This window comes from Protopterus annectens, chromosome 13.part0, assembly GCF_019279795.1.
Source record: "Protopterus annectens isolate FY-2018-M chromosome 13.part0, PAN1.0, whole genome shotgun sequence".
NCBI classification, from domain to species: Eukaryota; Metazoa; Chordata; order Ceratodontiformes; family Protopteridae; genus Protopterus; species Protopterus annectens.
This window is the reverse complement of record NC_056747.1, coordinates 930,336,681-930,354,870: the sequence shown is the minus strand read 5'-3', so window position 1 is coordinate 930,354,870 and position 18,190 is coordinate 930,336,681. Positions and strand designations below refer to the sequence as shown.

The following is an 18,190-nucleotide window of genomic DNA, read 5'->3' as shown; positions in this document are numbered from 1 at the left end:
GGTCATCAAATAAAATTTTACTGACTGTTTGTGGACGACCTTTTTATGGTTTGGGCTGGCGCAATAGTGGAATTAGATCACTTTATCTGTTATCTTCATTCCACTACAGACTTTTTGCAGTTTACTGCTACTAAATCCTATACTGAGATATTCTTTTTGGATGTTATGGTGAAGAGGGAGCCTAGTAGTAATAGATTTATTACAACCCTTTATAGGAAGGATTGTTACAGAGTTTTCTCCATCATAGTAGTATGCATCCTAACCATGTGTTTGAGAATGTAGTGAATGGACAAATGTTAAGGGCCTCAAGGTTAAATGTTAAAGACCAGGACTTTGAGGAATTTATTGTGGCTCTGGAGGAAGATTTTGAGGACAGGGATATAGGGGGACTGAAATAGCTAAGGGTAAGTGCAGTGCCCACCAACTTAGCAAGGGTATTAGGAGACTGAGGTAATTAAAAAGAATTGGAATATTTTAACTTCTGATTCATCTACTGAAGTATTAGGCCATCTCCTATGTTTTATTACAGTAACAGGGTGAACCTAAAGAAGTAGTTGTGTTATCCAGGTAAGCTGGGCCATGGACAATGGGGAGAGGGTACCAAAAATGTGGCACTTGCACTTTCTGTCAGTATGTAAGAGAGGGTAATGAGTTTGTTCATCCACAGATGGAAGAAATACTTCTTAAATGTTATGGCTAACTGTGACACTATGAACGTTGTTTATTTAGCTAATTGTGAGCAATGCAGCTCATTTTATGTTGGCAAAACCAACAGTCGGTTTTGTGACTGCATTAGGGACGATATATATTGTACAATGTCCTTCTATTCTCAGCTAGAGCATCTTCTGTGTGGAGACATGCGTGAATGGGCGTACCTTCGTTGAAGGTTGTGCGTCAGGGACGGCAACTCGGCACATAAAAATCTACTGCCAATCATTAGCGGACCGGAGTTCCGCTGTGGCGACCCCTAACCGGGAAAAGCCAAAAGACACAACAATAACAAATAAAGGTAATACTGTCAGTGCCTTAGCTAAACATGTTCAGTTGAAAGGTAATGAACATAGGTTTTCTTTTATTGTGTTAGATGTTATGTTAAGCAATACTGAAAATGAAACAGAGATTTTAAGCAAGATGGACAGTTAAACTACATTCTCATATGTAGGCTTAAATGAATTTGTACCTTTGAAGCCTGTTTTAAAAGCCAGAAGGAGGAAAAAGTAACGACTACCTTCTTTTGGCGAGTTCTCTTCTTTAGTGGGTTCAGCTTTAAGTATTTAATTGTTTTATTAGTTTTAGCTTCAGATTGGCTTGTGTATTATGACATTGCTATATAAATGTTTAGAAAAGATTATGTTTTATTAGGGTCTGAAGAAGCTATGATTCCATACGAAAGTGCTTATCAGTTTGTGAATGCATTAAACTTAAGATTTATTTTACCTGCTTCCTGCTGTTTGCTACCTAATTTACCTCTGGATATTTTGAACTGTGACTGCTGTGTTTCCACACTTGTGTTTTTTTTTCTCTGCACACACTTTTACAGTTGAAGAATTACATCATGGGCATACATCACAAGTGTGTTGCCTTTCCAGTGTATGAGAACTTCTGATTATTACCTGAGAAAAGGAAGAACCCAAACAGAGGACTCAAAGATATTCCTCTTTTTTTTGCTTTGTTTTTATAAGAAACTTGCATTTCAAAGTCACTTTTTAAAATTTTGGGACTTGACTGTTATTGCAGGATGAAAGTTAAGTTTTGAGAAATAAGGTTTACGGAGTTTAATCCTTTCTTGCTCCAGTCAGGATACCCAGCTTATTGTAACACTGTTAGCTCCTTAACTGGGAGTGTATAGGTAGATGCCTCCATATTGCGCAGACCAGCTCATCTGGTGTTTCTGAAGAGGATAAAATCTGGTGTTTCTGAAGAGGATAAAAAGCAATGTGCTAAATATTTCCTCTCACAAAAGAGCTTTGGTTTAACTGATATTTATGCAAAACTACTGATAAGGAAGTTGCTTGTTCAGCAACTTAATACAATCAGAAATTTTAAGTTCATCCTTCATTACACTTTGTTTTTACAGACTTTAACGTGTACAGAAGTACAATCAGTACACTTGATCAAGCAGGGTCCCTTAATACAAACAGAACAGTCTATGGCTACACACACTATTTTAATCAAGGAATAATAATACCATCTGTGTCATTTGTTAGTCTATAACAAGAGGAGTCAGCAGACCAGATTCTAAATACGCAACACCTTTGGTTATAAAGGCCATACATACACTATTATCATTTTTCTACTGAAGATACCATGTTAGTACCAGAACTGTAAATAGAGCTTTCTGAAAACGTAGGGCTTGTTTGGTATGCAGGTCTCATTTGTCAGTGGTAAAAATAAAAAATAAATAAATAAATAAATAAAGGCAAAGAAATCCTGCACAAAAGGTTTCTCATCCAGGAACAAAAAAAGAGGTCATTGTTCCCCTCTACTCATCACTCATTAGACCCATTATAGAGTACAACGCCCCTTTTGGTATGTACCTCACAAAATATCTACAACAATTGGAAAGGCCGCAGAAATACCTCACAAAGAGGATTACCGGCCTCAAACAGATGCCCTACGCAGACAGTCTCAAAAAACTCCAGCTTTACTCTGTCGCATATCGCCTACTCAGAGGCAATCTCTGCCTAACATACAAAGCTATGTCAAACCCAGAGCTGTTAGACAGAAATCCTAATCCCTCCGAGCTACATGCTCTAGGGACCTAAACCTTGTCATCACAATAAACAGAATATGCTGGAGGGATAGATTCCTGTCCCAGAGACTTCCCATACTCCGGAACAAACTACCTATCTATATCAAACAAAGCTCCTCATTAGCACTCTTCAAGAAAAATCTTGATGATTGGATAGGAGATAGGGAATTCACCCCAGGAATCACTGTTGTGGCTCTGCTTGACAGGGGCACAGAAAAATAATTTTCTTGGGTGGCAAAAGTCAGGGTACCGTTTGGCTAGGCTTATATAGGCCCTAGGGCCAATAGCCTAGTATCTACCTATGAACCTATAAAAGTTCTGCTCAAGCAATATAGTGATTATCTGAACATTAAGAACAAACACACACAAAAAAGTACATATGACATACTAGGCTTTGCTGAATGCATATTCAAAATGTTTCATCCTAGAAAATGATGCTGTCATGCATAAATTAGTCAAAATCCTGACATCCTGCCTCCACATTACTTTACTCTAAAGTCCTTAAGCAGAGAAAGTACACCAAATTCTTTCTACACTTGATAAATAATCCATTGTGCCTTTAACCATGCCATCAAGTGCAGTGGCTGAACATAACACTAATTTTGGACTTCTACTGCAGAATAAGGTTGAGAAGAAAACCTTTTTTTCTTATTTATTTTTTTTAACAGGCTGCTATGTGTTCTTATCAGCAAAATGGTCACTAAGTCCAGCATTCTGTCAAAAATTATTAAGATCCCCACCATCCACAAAGTTTTACTTTGTCGTGTATACGGTTCCCAAACAATGTACTGAAAAGGTGAAGTGAAAATGTCAGCTACCAAATGGCAGAATCTCTGATGCTTTGGTAGTAGTGTAAGTACTCCTAATGTCAATTGGTCTTTTACAACTAAGGAGGCTCTCCTAATGAAAAGTTCTTCCTTACCTGATAATCTTCCAACGCAGTTTAACTCTTACTATCCACTCCAACTACACAAACTACATTCAGAAACAACATGAAAAAGGTTTCACTAAGCTGATATAAACATATGTGGTAACTGTAAAACAACTCAAAAATGGAAAGGTCCCTTACGCTTTCATGATCTTCAGAGCCATGACATCTTTTCGAAGAGTGGACAGCTCTTCCTCCTGTTTCTTCTTTTCTTTATGTAAAAACTGAATGTAATCGATTGCTAAAAGATAAAGTGAGAATCGAGTTTACTTTTACTCATGGATTAGAAACATTCCATGCCTTAAGTAACTGCAGTGTTTGGGGGAAAAAAAAAGGAATTCAAGCTACCCAGCTAACCTAAATCACAGTCACTTGCCAGCTGAACTCTCTGCCATGTGAACTTTTTTTTTTTTTAATTTATTATGCTACCTTTACTTTCTAAATCAGAGCGCGCCTAATTTTCCCCACCACTGGTTACAATTTCCATATGCAACACACCTACGTGGCATCGAACTATTCACTTTGGGTTGGTCCCCAAGACTCCCAGTGGAGATATAGTTTTATGGCAATGCTACATGTTGTAGTTCATACTTGGCAAACCTATGCAGTGTCACGCACCGATAGTGACAGGTAAACAAGCCATCACTTGGTTGAACATGGAAATCCTTTTTACATTTCTTGGGCAAAGATGCAGAACAGTACCTTTCAGTTCTGTACTGCAAGCCATTTACTTGGCTTTGATGCTAATCTCCACCAGGTGCAACAGTTATTAGAAATGAGCATCATCCTACCCCCTACTGGATCTCTAATCCTGTTCCTGCCCATCAGGGCCTTAGACAGCAAAACCCAACAGTCATCAAACCCACGTCACAAGCATCACAACAAACAAGCCTAATGACACTAAACAAACATTAAAATGTGCACATGTTCATATTTATGCTGTTGACAATATTTCATAGTCAGCATCAGTCAAGCTAACAAATGTGCAAATAGGAGAAACCTATGCAAATATTTAAGACTGCTGCTAAGAAATACCCACTGGAGTGGGTACTGTAACTATTGTCATGGGTTTACCCAGGTACGCACAATGCACTCAACTCCTTGTTGTATAGCTTTCAAAATACTATTTTGTGACATTAGATATGCATTATCATATTTATGTTGTCGTCGATATTTCAGAATTACAATATCTAAGAGCTAACTTCCTTGTTGCCTGGCTTGGATTGCTTCTAACACCATCTGACATACAAAGCTGATAGAATTATATTTTTGCACTTCCTATAAATGTTTTACTGATGTTTAATAATTCTGTGCATAGTGTTGCAAAGTTTGTGTGCTAAACTGGCCCGTGGATTACTTCTGAACACTTACTCTGGCTCGCTCCATTTGATTTTCCCTCCCACCTGCCCTACTGTTGTGTTCTTATAACTTGGTGTCATTGTCTGAAGTTGTTCAAAAATTAAGGTTTGAATTAAAGTGCTTACAATAAATTTTCTCAAGTGGTTTTATTTTCTGTTCTTTCACTGTTATCTTTTATTTTGGTTTTCTTAGTGTTACTGTTTTTGGTACTTGACCAAAAAATACACTCTATTCAGCTTTTTACTGTATTTATACTGTATCTTTTCTTACTTTAATACTTTATTTTGCTTTTGCTGCTGTTCGTAAAAGTGTTCAATTGCATTTACACCGCCTCTTTTATTACTGCTTGTTAGTAGCCTGACTACACTGAATACTGTTTTTTTTTTTTTTGCTGTCGTGACTGTGATTTTTAAGCACTTCAAATTTAAAACACCTCTGCACCTTTTAGCATAGACTACTAGACTTTTATCACTTGAGCACTAAAACCAGCTCTTCACTGAGATACTGAAAGATCTGAGGCATAAGTTTGCTTCCAACTAAATACAAATGCCTGCTTCTGCTCTTATATTGCAGTCTTAATTTGTATTTGTATTCTACTGTCTGTCTGGACAGTCAGAACTGTTTCTGGCCACATTTTACTGCATACTGTACTAGTTCAGCTGTAGCATTGCCCAGTTCTAGGCTTGCTGTTTCTGGGTCTGTTTTGTAATTTCTGAGCATCAAATTCAAGCAGGCTTTGTTGGAAAAGGCCCTTCTGCACTATTGTGGGAGGAGAGTACTGTCTGGGTCCCATCTAATCAAGGGTGATTGGACTAGAGCTCAGAGATTGCATCCTTATTTGCTAGTTTGAGTTAAAAGAGTTATTTCTTGTTTTATATAAGCCTTGTGTCTGCACTTTCTTGTGTGTAGCGCACCATCGTGCACTGCCTTGTAGCAGTAGTTACCATTGGTGGTTATAGTAGCAAATGTTTTGCTTGTTAAATTTTCACTTTGCTTTACTTTCTTGGAGATAGTCCCACTTCACATTACATTATTGATTTAACTAATTTTTGCTTATTGAATAATTTTTTTAGTTTCAATGAGGGGGTTTATCATCAATTAAAGGGCACGGCTATGGGGGCACCATTTGCCCCCATGTATGCCAACCTTTTCATGGCCAAATTTGAGATGGATTATATTTATACTAATACATTTGTACAACAACATGTTTTGTTTTATTTTCAATACATTGATGATTTGATTTTATTATGTAAAGGGGGACTAAATGAAGTATCATCTTTTTTTACTGAAATAAATGACAATGCATCTAATATAAAATTTGATGGTTTACAATGTGGAACTGAAGTTAATTTCTTGGATATTCATTTATCAGGAGGGAAAGATGATCATGTTACTACCACGATTCATCGTAAATTTTTAGATGGCAACCAATATTTATTTGGGACTAGTTGCCATCTGTCCCATACATTGAAATCTCTACCTTATGGGGAAATTATTAGGTTATCTAGGCTTTGCAATTATAATGCAGATCTAGAGAAACAAATTAATCAATTAGATATGTTTTTGTGGAGGGGTTACAGTAAAAACTTAATTTGTGAATCAGTTGATAAATGAATACAGTTAAATTTGAATAAAAAAATTGATAGCGGAAACAAAATTACAGAAGTTAATAATTTTACTTTAAGGGCTGAAGTACCAAAGAGGACTAATAAACAACAAAAAATCTTTTTTGTGACAACTTTTAATTTATTAAGTGTTGAGATCTGGGACCTTATTAAATATTATTGGAAATTCTTGTTACGAGATGAATTTTTACATAAATTCATTTCTGATGTTCCCTACATAGCTTATAAGAGAGGACAGAATCTGGGGGATAAATTAGTTAAAGCATATTATGTCTCTCCAGTGATGAGACCTGCCCTTTCTTTATCAACTTATGGCACTATACCATGTTATAATTGTAATGTGTGTTCTTTTATTAGATTAAATTTTTCCAGGATTAATGGAAGAATATTTAGACCACATAGTTGTTTTACGTGCCATACAGCAGGTGTGATTTATTGTCTTAAGTGTCCTTGCGACTCTTTCTATATTGGGAAAACAGAAAGAAAATTTAGAATTAGGTTGCAGGAACATATTCGAGACATTAAAAGGGGAACCTTAGAAAGTCCTTTAGCATTGCACTTTATAGAAAAACATAATGGAAATGTTAATTTATTGCAAGCAACTATTCTTGAACAAGTATTTATTAAGAAGGGGGATGAGAGATTACTTAAAAGCATTTTGCTCTATAAAGAAACTGTATTTATACTGAAATTTAATACATTGTCACCGATGGGCTTAAACAGAGAAGTTAATTGGAGAAGTTTACTTTAAATTTCATGCTATTTAGTTTTTATTGTGTCTTTGATTGTATTTAATTGAATAATTATTTAATGTATATATATGAGAGTGTGTTTTCATTAAATTTGTACTCGTTGGAGGCTGTTGTGGCCGAGGCGCTAAGACAGAATAAATTAATTTTTATCAGTTTGGAATCCTTATTGTTTTGTGAATTTTACTGGTATCTTACCAGTTTTGGCTTCTTGTTTGCTGTTATTGGATTCGTTGGAAAAGGCCCTTCTGCACTATTGTGGGAGGAGAGCACCGTCTGGGTCCCATCTAATCAAGGATGATTGGACTAGAGCTCAGAGATTGCATCCTTATTTGCTAGTTTGAGTTAAAGAGAGTTATTTCTTGTTTTATATAAGCCTTGTGTCTGCACTTTCTTGTGTGTAGCGCACCATCGTGCACTGCCTTGTAGCAGTAGTTACCATTGGTGGTTATAGTAGCAAATGTTTTGCTTGTTAAATTTTCACTTTGCTTGTGGTCCTCCAGAGTTTTTTTTTTTGTAGCTCAGCGCTACTGTCAGGTAGAACACTAAGCCTAAAAAGGCTTTCGTCACCCCCATAGTGCCTTTTTTTAGGCGGTGTGTCAAGGACAAAATTGCCAACATAAGAATTCCATAAAAGAACAACCTCAAGGTTTTGCTGCTAAACACGCTAGACGTGTTAACATGCAACTGCATTCCCTAGAATCAGTCCTCACCTTGGAAGACGCAGGCGTTTGTGCAGTCACACAGACCTGGTTCAAGAATGTGGAGAGCACCCCAGCCATATCAGGCTACAGCTCCTTCCACATGTTTGGACCACAAACTGATGGTATGAAAACTAAAGGAGGCGATGTATCAATATTCATTAAAGATAAATACACCTCCAGATTGGTTAGACAGCATGATTCCCTGGAGATACTTCAGGTGCAATTAACTGTTGGTAAGACACCTATTCAAGTCACTGCCAGTTACAGGACCCCCTCTATGAATCAGGACACATACTCTGCCTATTTGGATCTACTTGAGTCTATCGAGATACATCTGGACATCATGGTTTTGGGCAACTATAACTACCCATCCATTGACTTGGGAAGTTACTCATGCACAACCTCACTTGCCCAAAGGTGCTTCGACTTCATTAACTCCAATGCCCTAGACCAGCTAGTTGACACCCCCACAAAGAGTGCCAACATCCTGGATCTGGTGCTTACCAAAATGGGGGACCACTGTAGGACCACCACTGTGAGGTCTTCCCTGATGAGATCCGACCATAAATCAGTCTCATTTGAAGTTGCTATTACACCAGACCCCCCCCCCCCCAACACCAACTAAACTAAAATACTTCTCCAAAGCAGAATACAACCTCTTACAGGATTGGTATAAATAGCGTCACTGAACCTCTCCCTTCAGATGGAACTGGCAACTATGCTGAGTTCTACACAAATGCTTTATACAAACACCTGAACAACTGCACTGACTTGACCATACCTGATAGGACCAAAACAAGCTCCTCAAGGAAGAGCAAGCCTGTCTGGTTGACAACTGCCATTAAAAGACTTTACAATAAGAGGAAGAAATTGCTGTCTAAGAGTAAGAGGGGGCAAGCCCTAAACTGGAAACACTCACTCCTCAGCTTAAACAAGCAAATAAGACTTCTTGTGAAGTCCTCCAAAGCTAACTATGAATCCAAATTAGCTTCCTCAACTAAGGACAACCATAAGCCGTTCTTTAGTTACATCCATAACCTAAAAGGAAAGGCCCAGATTTCTGAACTGGTAGTTAACGATACCACATATACAAACCTTGTGAACATTGCTAACCTGGAGATACTTCAGGTGAAAATAACTGTTGGTAGGATACCTACTCAAGTCACTGCCAGCTACAGGACCCCCTCCAAGAATCAGGACACCCACTCTGCCCATTTGGATCTACTCGAGTCTATCAAGATACATCTGAACACTTCATTCCCCTGTCCTGGCCACACTTACCCCAAGACATCCCTACCACCTGTCTTCTACCTTGCATCTCTAAAGAGCAGGTTGTGAATGCCCCTCCAAGGTCAAAAACACAGCATCTATGGGACCTGATATCATCCCAGGCTGCATCCTGCATGGGCTCAAACAAGAATTAGCAATGCCATTCAATACTCTTTTTAGTCATAGTCTTAAGCACAGTCTTCATCCCAGCTGAATGGAAAAAGGCCACAGGTATCCCCTTGCACAAATAAGGTGCTTCCACTGACCCCAGGAACTACAGACTTGTCAGCCTGACTGGCCTTATCTGTAAGGCCATGGAGACCATCATGATGGACCTTATCAACAAAGATATTTGTAACCTCCAAACACTTGACCCTACTCACTTTGGGTTTGTCAAAGGGAGATCATGCCTGTTAAACCTGGTGGACTTCTTTGAGACAATCACTAAGGCCCTTGATGAGGGGAAATCTGTGCATACAGACTACCCTAAGGCCCTTGATGAGGGGAAATCTGTGCATACAGACTACCTAGACTTAGCCAAGGCTTTTGACACTATCTCCCACTCAGGCATAATTGACAAACTCACCCAGCTAGGCATCAACCCTTACATCATTAGATGGGTCGCTAACTGTCTCACTGATGGAACCAATATAGTCAAAATAGGGGAATTCACCTCCAACAGCAGACCTGTAACCAGTGGTGTTCCACAGGGATCAGTCCCTGGACTGTACTGTTTGGAATCTTTTTCTCCGAAGTGCAAGCTAAAACTAAAGGTCCATGGCTGACAATGTTTGCTGATGACTGCAAACTGGGAGTGGTCATAGAATCTCCAAACGATGTAAACATCATACAAGAGGGTCTTATACAAACAAATGACTGGTGACAAAGTCATTGTCTTAAACTCAATGCAAAAAATGTATCATCATCCTTTTGGTAAGTGTGATGTCCCTGCTAACTACCACATCAACAACACCATCTTAAGTACCCACTCGGGTGAGAGACCTGGGCACACAGGTTGACAGCAACCTTACCTTTGATCACCATGTCTCCACAGTGGCAATAAGGGCATTCTACATTGTTCATCAGAAAAAAAAGTTATAACCTCCCTGTACCCTTCCCTCATCAGGCCAATAATTGAGAACAATATTACTTTTTGGTATGTACCTTTCCAAGCACCTGTAACAACTGGAGAGACCACAAAGGTTCCTCACAAGAGAAATTCAAGGTCTTCAGCATCTGTCCTATAAGGATAGTCTGAAATCACTGCCACTTTATTCTGTTTCATACAGACTATTCAGAGGCAATCCCTGCCTTGCATAAAAGGCAATCTTTGACCCTGCTTTAGTGGAAATGCTACATATCCGTAAGTCAGATGGTACACAAATTACCTGCTGTAATGGCCTTAACCTGGTATGTGACATTAATAGAACCTGCATGAGGGACAGATTTGTCTTCTAGAGGTGATCACACCTTTGGAACAGACTCTTGCTTCATGTCAAGCAGAGCACCTCATTGGCCCTCTTCAAATGCAGTCTGAAAGATTGGATGGGTAACCATAAATTCGCCCCAGGGGTTCCACCTATATCCCTCTTGAACAGGGGTGATAGGTGTTGATTATGGAAATAAGGGTAAATAAAACTTGGCTAGGCTTGTAAGGGCCCTAGGGTCATTAGCCTACTAACTTCCTATGATCCTACATATTCTAACTGAAATGGAGAAAGCTCTAAAATACTTAAGACTGCCACTAAGACATTCCCCACTGAAGTAGGTACTGTACCTGTTGGTTATCAACATTGAATTTCCAGTGATCTGATGCCATATACAAATAGTGATACAAGGCAAATCTTTTCACAAGTCAATGCCAATATGAGCTTCTTTTATTAAGTCTGTGCATAGTGGCAGGCATAAGCCAGTAAAACTTCACTGCCACATCTACTCAGTAGCTGTAAAAAGCTATGCAGGCCTCAAGGCAACTTTAATCCCAGAACTATAACAGGTCACTGACATAGCCAAGCTTCAAGCAAATTCTATAACATCAACAGCAATCTATATCCATGTTGCCTTCCTGCAGCAAAGGGAAAGTCATGTCTGGGACAAAAACTGAAAGAGGTTATGGCACAGAACAGTTAGTGTTGAGAGGAAACTTGTCAGATTTATTAGCAGAGTTATCAGTTATTTGTTAGCTCTGCTATGCTCCACTGGGTACAACAGAAATAACTGCTTTGACTCCAAGCAGTATCAGCAAATATTACATGATATTACTTCATTTTATAATTCACTGGCAAGTCATTACATTTGGGTGCTAGCTCCTTAAGGCAATAACCCACTAGATAACAATTCTCCAGTAATACACAACCACTGGCCTATAAAATCAGCAGACTGATCATCATGGGCAGTGAATGACATTTCAGAACACAAAGGAAACAACTGCTGTAGCCAGCTTTGAGGCAGGAATATATATTCTAATATAAAATATTTTCTTCTTTGCTTTCTGAGGACCTTGCCCGATGGTGGCGCCACCTTTTCTCAAATGGCCCAATTGTTCCTTTGAAATGGGAGCTGGGTATTCCAGAGTTAGGTGACAGTCTTGTGACTCATTTATTCCTTCCCATAAGTCCTCCATTCCACATTCGGGAGCAGTCTAGATTGCTGGTCTTGGAGGTGGGGTCTTCCTTCTCCCACTAGGAGCATTCCATCCCCCTTGGTGGCTTGTCTAAACCCATGACTGCCATCATATGAGGGCAAGCATGTGTCTGCAGCTACTTTTCCCACTGATACATTGTGCAAGTACACTGTGTTAGCGAGAGATCAGCTGGCTCAGAAAGTACAGTTTTGTACCTACCATAAATGTAGATGTTCGAGTGTTCACCCTGCTGCAGTCATCACACTAGGGTTATCCTGCCGTCAGGCGGTCCTGCAGTCGGCCCGAATTCCAAAGTCTTGGTCCGGTGTCGGTTGCTGTCGCTTCTTCCCTGACGTCAGTGTGCCAGGGGTATATAAGAGGCATCCGACGCCATTTTCTTCAGTTTTTCTTGCCCCAGATGTCAGGTGCCCCCAATAGGTAGGCTATATATATATATATATATATATATATATATATATAGCTATATAAACATCAAACAAAACCCTTAGGCACAAGCAAATACACCACAGAGGTAGTATAGGATAAAGTGGTAGAAATAAGTTCAGCTAGTTCAGAGGGGATGGAGGGAGGGCAACCTGGACTGCAGCAGGGAGAACACTCGAACATCTACATTTATGGTAGGTACAAAACTGTACTATGTTCATCATGTTACCCTGCTGCAGTCATCACACTTGGGTTGAATCCCAAAGCTAAGGATGGGAGTTGGAGTCAAACAGAGTTAGAAGAAGCTAGTAAGCCCTGCAAAACTGCAGTGGCAAAATCAGCTCTAGTCTTAGAGTATAGAGATAAGTGATAGTGTTTGGTGAAGGTGTGCACTGAACTCCAAGTAGCAGCTTCCAGAATATCCTTGGTTGGCACTCCCCTGAGAAAGGCTGCTGATGTAGCTGTAGCCCTGGTGGAGTGGGACCTAATGTTAGCAGGTACTGGTTTCCCATGATGTGTGTAGCAGAAACGTATGCAATGCCCTATCCATTTTGAAATGGTCTGTTCTGAGATAGCTTTTCCTTGTGATCCTGTAGCATAGGCTACAAAAATCTGGTCAGTTTTTCTGAAAGCCTTAGTTTTATCCTAGTAGTAACGTAATTGCCTGTGAATGTCCAAAGAGTGCAGGAGTCTTTCTCCTTTGTTCTGGGGATTTGGGAAGAAGGTGGGCAAGTGAATGGTTTGGTTTACGGCCACACTGGATACGATACCACCTTTGGCATAAAGGAAGGAAGGATTAATTCATAGAGAGACTCTGTCTTGAAGAAAAATTATGAAAGGTTCCACTGCCATTAGTGCCTGTAGCTCTGAGACTCTTCTAGCTGAGGTTATTGCTAGTAGTAGGGCAGTTTTCCATGAAAGAAATTTTAAATCAGCTGAAAAAGCTGGTTCAAAGGGAGGCAGTGTAAGCTTTTCCAGAATAAAGTTGAGATCCCAAGTAGGTGTTGGAGCTCTCCTTGGTGGTCTTAAGTTCTTAGCCCCTCTGAGGAACTGTCTTAGGAGTGGATGTGAAAATAAAGGAGGATCCGTGCTGTAATGAGCTGAAATTGCTGAGGGGTGGATCGTAACAGATGAAAAGGAAAGTCCTTTGTGTAACATCTCAGTTAAATATTGTAGAATCTGAGGGATGTTTGGATCAAGAGGGTTTAGGCCTTTAGCCTGGTTCCAGGCGCAAAACTTTTCCATTTGTCTGAATAGGTTTTCCTGGTTCTGGGCCTCCTGGCCTCCAGAATGACATCCATAACAGCTTTGGATAAAGGTGTTGGCTGGTTGTTTAGGTAATTTGCCAAGCAGCCAGGTTTAAAGTCTTGAGCTGGCTGTGTAGAATCTGATGGTCTCGCTGGGTGAGCAGGTGAGGAATTTGTGGCAAAATCCATGGTGGGCCGCGGGCCATGTTCCTTAAAATTGGATACCAATGCTGGCGTGGCCAGTCTGGTGCAACGAGTATCATTTGTGGCCTCTCTAATCTGACTTTCAGCAGTACCTTTGCTAGAAGAGGCAGTGGAGGGAAGGCATACACTGTTAATATTTTCCAACTGAATGAGAGGGCGTCCACTTTCCAAGCTAGTGGATGGAAGGTCCTTGTGCAAAATTTTTGAAGCTGGTGGTTGTGGGGGCTGGCAAACAGATCTATGTCTGGGCGTCCCCATTTTTGAACTATCATTGCAAATACTTGTGGATCTAGTTTCCATTCGTGTGGATCCATGATGTTTCTGCTTAGGTCGTTTGCCAATGTGTTTTTCTTTCCTGGCAGGAATTGTGCTTGTAATTGAACCTGGTAAGACAGTGCAGTGTTCCACAAGGTCATTGCTTGCCTGCATAGAGGGTAGGAATGTGTGTCCCCATGCTTGTTTATGTACCACATAACTGTGGTATTGTCCGTCTTTATTAGTAGTTGTCCTGGGTGTAGAAGGTCCCTGAAAGCTGTTAGGGCATTCTGCACTGCTAGCATTTCTTTTTGATTGATATGCAGGTGTCTCTGATCTGTAGTCCATTTGCCCTGAATGCACTGCCCTGCCATGTGGGCTCCCCAGGCATAGTCCAATGCATCTGTTGTCATAGTTTGCCTGGCTGTGGGTAAGGTGAAAGGCTGACCCTTGCTGAGGTGTCATGCCTGTGCCCACCATAGAAACTCCTGTTGAAGGCAGGGAATGAGTGGTATCATTGTTTCCAAGCTGTGGCTGTGCTGAGTCCATACACTTTTCAGGTACCATTGTAATTTCCTCACATGCAGTTTTGCAAATGGTATTAGTAGTATGTAAGATGCCATGAATCCCAAGGCCTGCAGAATTCTTCTTGCAGGGAGTTGGGTCTTTGTTGCCATTATTTTGAAATATTGAAACAGCTGTTGTTGCTTGTCTGGCATGAGATAAGCCATCTGGGCCATTGTATTCAAGCTGGCACCCAGGAATATTATGTTTTGTGAGGGTACTAGTTTTGATTTCTTTTCATTTACTGTGTACCTTAGGCAACTTAGAAGGTGTTTGACAAATGCCAAATGCTTTAAAAGAATGTCCTTGCTTTCTGCTTGAATAAGGCAGTCGTCCAGGTATGGGTATATTTGAATTCCTCTTTGTCTGCAGTATGCAATTACTGGTGCCAGGCATTTTGTGAAGACCCTGGGCGCAGTAGATAAGCCAAAGGGCAGTGCAGAGAATTGATAATGCGTTAAACCTGCAATGAAGTGGAGGTATCTTCTGCAATCTTGTCTGATAGGGACATGCAGGTATGCCTCCTTGAGGTCCAAAGTGACTAGCCAAGCATTCTTGCCCAGCATGGGAAGAAGCTGCTGTAGTGTTAGCATCTTGAATTTTGGTACTTGCAGATAGGTGTTCAGAATTGAAAGATCCAGAATGGGTCTCCATGCTTTGTTCTTTCTTGGGACTAGGAAGGGCCTTGAGTAAAATCCTTGCCTTTGCTCCTGTGTAGGTACCTGTTGAATGGCTCTCATGTTCATGAGATCCGTAATTTGTTTTTGTGCCTCTGCCCATTGATTTGGTGGCAGGTTTGGCATTCCTTTGATCCTTGGTAAGGTATGAAAGTGGAATCTGTATCCTTGAGAGACAATGTTTAGAACCCATTTGTCTTTTGTGATGATGTGCCAGTTGTCTGCAAAAAATGCTAGTTTTCCTCCCAAGGGAGTTGCCAGGAGAGATTTGCTTGGTAGTTTGAGGATAGAGTCATTGTGTTTGTCTTCTGCTAGCCTGGGACCTGTCTTCTCCTCCTTTCTGGGTAGCAGAACCCCATTGGTGAGGTTTGTAAGGGCCCTGTGACTGGCCTCTGCCCCTTGGGCGTCTGTATTTGCCCCTCTGTGATCTGTCTGAAGCTGGAAAGGACCAGTTTTTTGTTGGCCAATTTCTGCTGAAACGAGGGGGTTGTACCTGCAAAAAATCCTTGACCGTTTGCATAGACTTTGCCTTATCCTCCATTTTCTTTAAAACCTCTTCTGCTTTGACACCAAATAATACATCCTGTTGTAAAGGTGCACCCAATAATTTTGCTTTAACATGGGTCAGGGAGGGTTTGTTCTTTTAACCAAACATGTCTACGTATGGCAGAGCCAGTAACAGCTGCTCTACAGGAAGCTTCCAATGAATCAAATCTGCATTGTAAAGTATGTTTGCCCACCTGTTCAGCTGCATGCAACAAATCCTGCATTTCCTTGAATTCAGGCTGCTCTGAATGTGTGCTCATTTTTTTTGTTTTAACTGAGACATAAGGAATTGTTGACATTTCACCATGTGAAACTGGCAATTTAATGCTCTCATAGCCAGAGTTGCTGAGGTGTATATTTTCTTTCCCCATCTATCTAGGGCTCTGGAATCTCTTTCAGAGGGCACAGGATGTTTAGCCATAGAAGCATTTGCTCCCTTAGGACCCTGGGAAATTGTTTCTGGGTCAGCTACAGGGCTTTTATAAAGTAATTTGTGAGTCAGGTACTCTGTAGTATCTGTCTGGTTTGGCTGGAGCAGGAGTCTGGATTTAAACTAGACTCCAAGTAAACATCATCCACAATATCTAAAACAGGAGGGATAGCAAGAGGTCTGTGATGGGGTAGTAAAAGGAACTCTCGGAGCCTTTTCTTAGAATCTGAGTAATACTTGCCTTCCCAGTGGAAATGTTCCCTCATGGTATGTAAAGTTTCCCCAAAGGAGTAGTCTTCAGGGGGAGATGCTGAGGGTATAGAATCTTCAGCATCAGAATCCTCATAAGGTGGTAAAGTGTAATCCTGTTCCTCAGAAGAATCTGAGGAGACAGAAACCTGGTCAGAGGATGCATAATCCTCTTCTTGTCTTGGTCTTTTATCAGGAGGGGGATGGGAACCCCTGATAAGGGTAATCAAATCTTCAGCCATCTTAAGCATCTGTTTCTTAGGCATGGGGCCTTGAACTGTAGACTGATGTACAGTTTTCTTTGGTTTTAAAGGAGTTTTAAGTTTAGCATAAGATTTAATGGTGAGTGTAGTCGGTCTGAAGACACCTTCTGTAACCGAAGGTGTTTCCGTTGCACCGGTGTCTAGTTCTGTTCCGGTGTCAGTAGATGGCTAAGTTGGCCTAGTAAACTCCGCTTGGGAATCCGCAGCTGTCTGGGGTTCCAGTTCTGCAGTCGTCAGGGGCTGCGTAGGTGCCCCACTGAAAACCGGAGAACCGGCGACAGGCCCAACTGAGGCCTTGGTGTCTGGCTTATTCCTAGGCTGCCTGCCCTTATCCTTGCGTTTTTTATGAATGGCGGTTGTCGGCTGCTCCGACGGCATAACATAATTAAATTTCCTACCAAAGTAATGCCGTGCGAAGTCAAAACGGCATTTGATAGTTCGTTTATTAAACCTAGCGCAAAACCAACAACCTGTGACGTCGTGGTCTGGGCCTAGGCAAGGAATACAATAGGAATGGAAGTCCTTATGAGGTATTTGCTTCCCACAAGAAATGCAATTGTTAACTTTTTCTGACATCGGACTGAGGCAAGAAAATGTTCCCCAACGGGGTACTTAGCTTTAATGAAGACTTCGGACTGAAATTCAAATCGAAAATCTCAGGTGTCGGCCGACCGGCACTTGCAAACTGCTTCAGCTTCGGGCACCGCGCGGCAAGAAAGACTGAAGAAAATGGCATTGGATGCCTCTTATATACCCCTGGCGCACTGACGTCAGGGAAGAAGCAACAGCAACCGATGCCGGACCAAGACTTTGGAATTCGGGTCGACTGCAGGACCGCCTGACGGCAGGATAACCCTAGTGTGATGACTGCAGCAGGGTAACACGATGAACATCTCCACTGGTATAAATTATGTGGCAAGTCAGACCCTACCACAGAGTGAATAAAACTGGCAGCAGCATTCTCCCAGGCCGGATCCTAAACAAAGTAAATATTTTTCAGAAAATAAACACTCATTATAGTTTTCTAGCAGACAGTAAATACCTATGCCTTATCAGTGTATTCTGATGCCTAAAATTAATTTTAACTAACTCACGAGAGTATTGTGGTGTAATACCTCAATTTGTGAATGAGATTTCGAAAAAGGATAAAGGCAATGTTTCACAAGACAAAGGCTACCAAAAGTCCTATTGAGTTTCTTTGACTTTAACAGAGTAAAGCATGAATTTATTTCTGGCCATGCTTAGAGCTCCCAGTTCTTCTAAAACACTATTCCAGATGACAGTGAAATATGAAGTTGACAT

At 40.7% G+C, this 18,190-nt stretch overlaps 1 protein-coding gene across 4 annotated transcripts in view; it reads right to left on the bottom strand.

The window, feature by feature from the left end:
- The window catches only part of MLX (MAX dimerization protein MLX), a 702,906-nt gene that overhangs the window by 242,013 nt on the left and 442,703 nt on the right, over nucleotides 1–18,190 (bottom strand). For all 4 annotated transcript variants that reach the window (XM_044054697.1, XM_044054694.1, XM_044054695.1 and 1 more), the window contains one exon: nucleotides 3,822–3,921. In XM_044054697.1, the coding sequence (XP_043910632.1) occupies nucleotides 3,822–3,921 (100 nt within the window). The remainder of the gene's footprint in view (nucleotides 1–3,821; nucleotides 3,922–18,190) is intronic.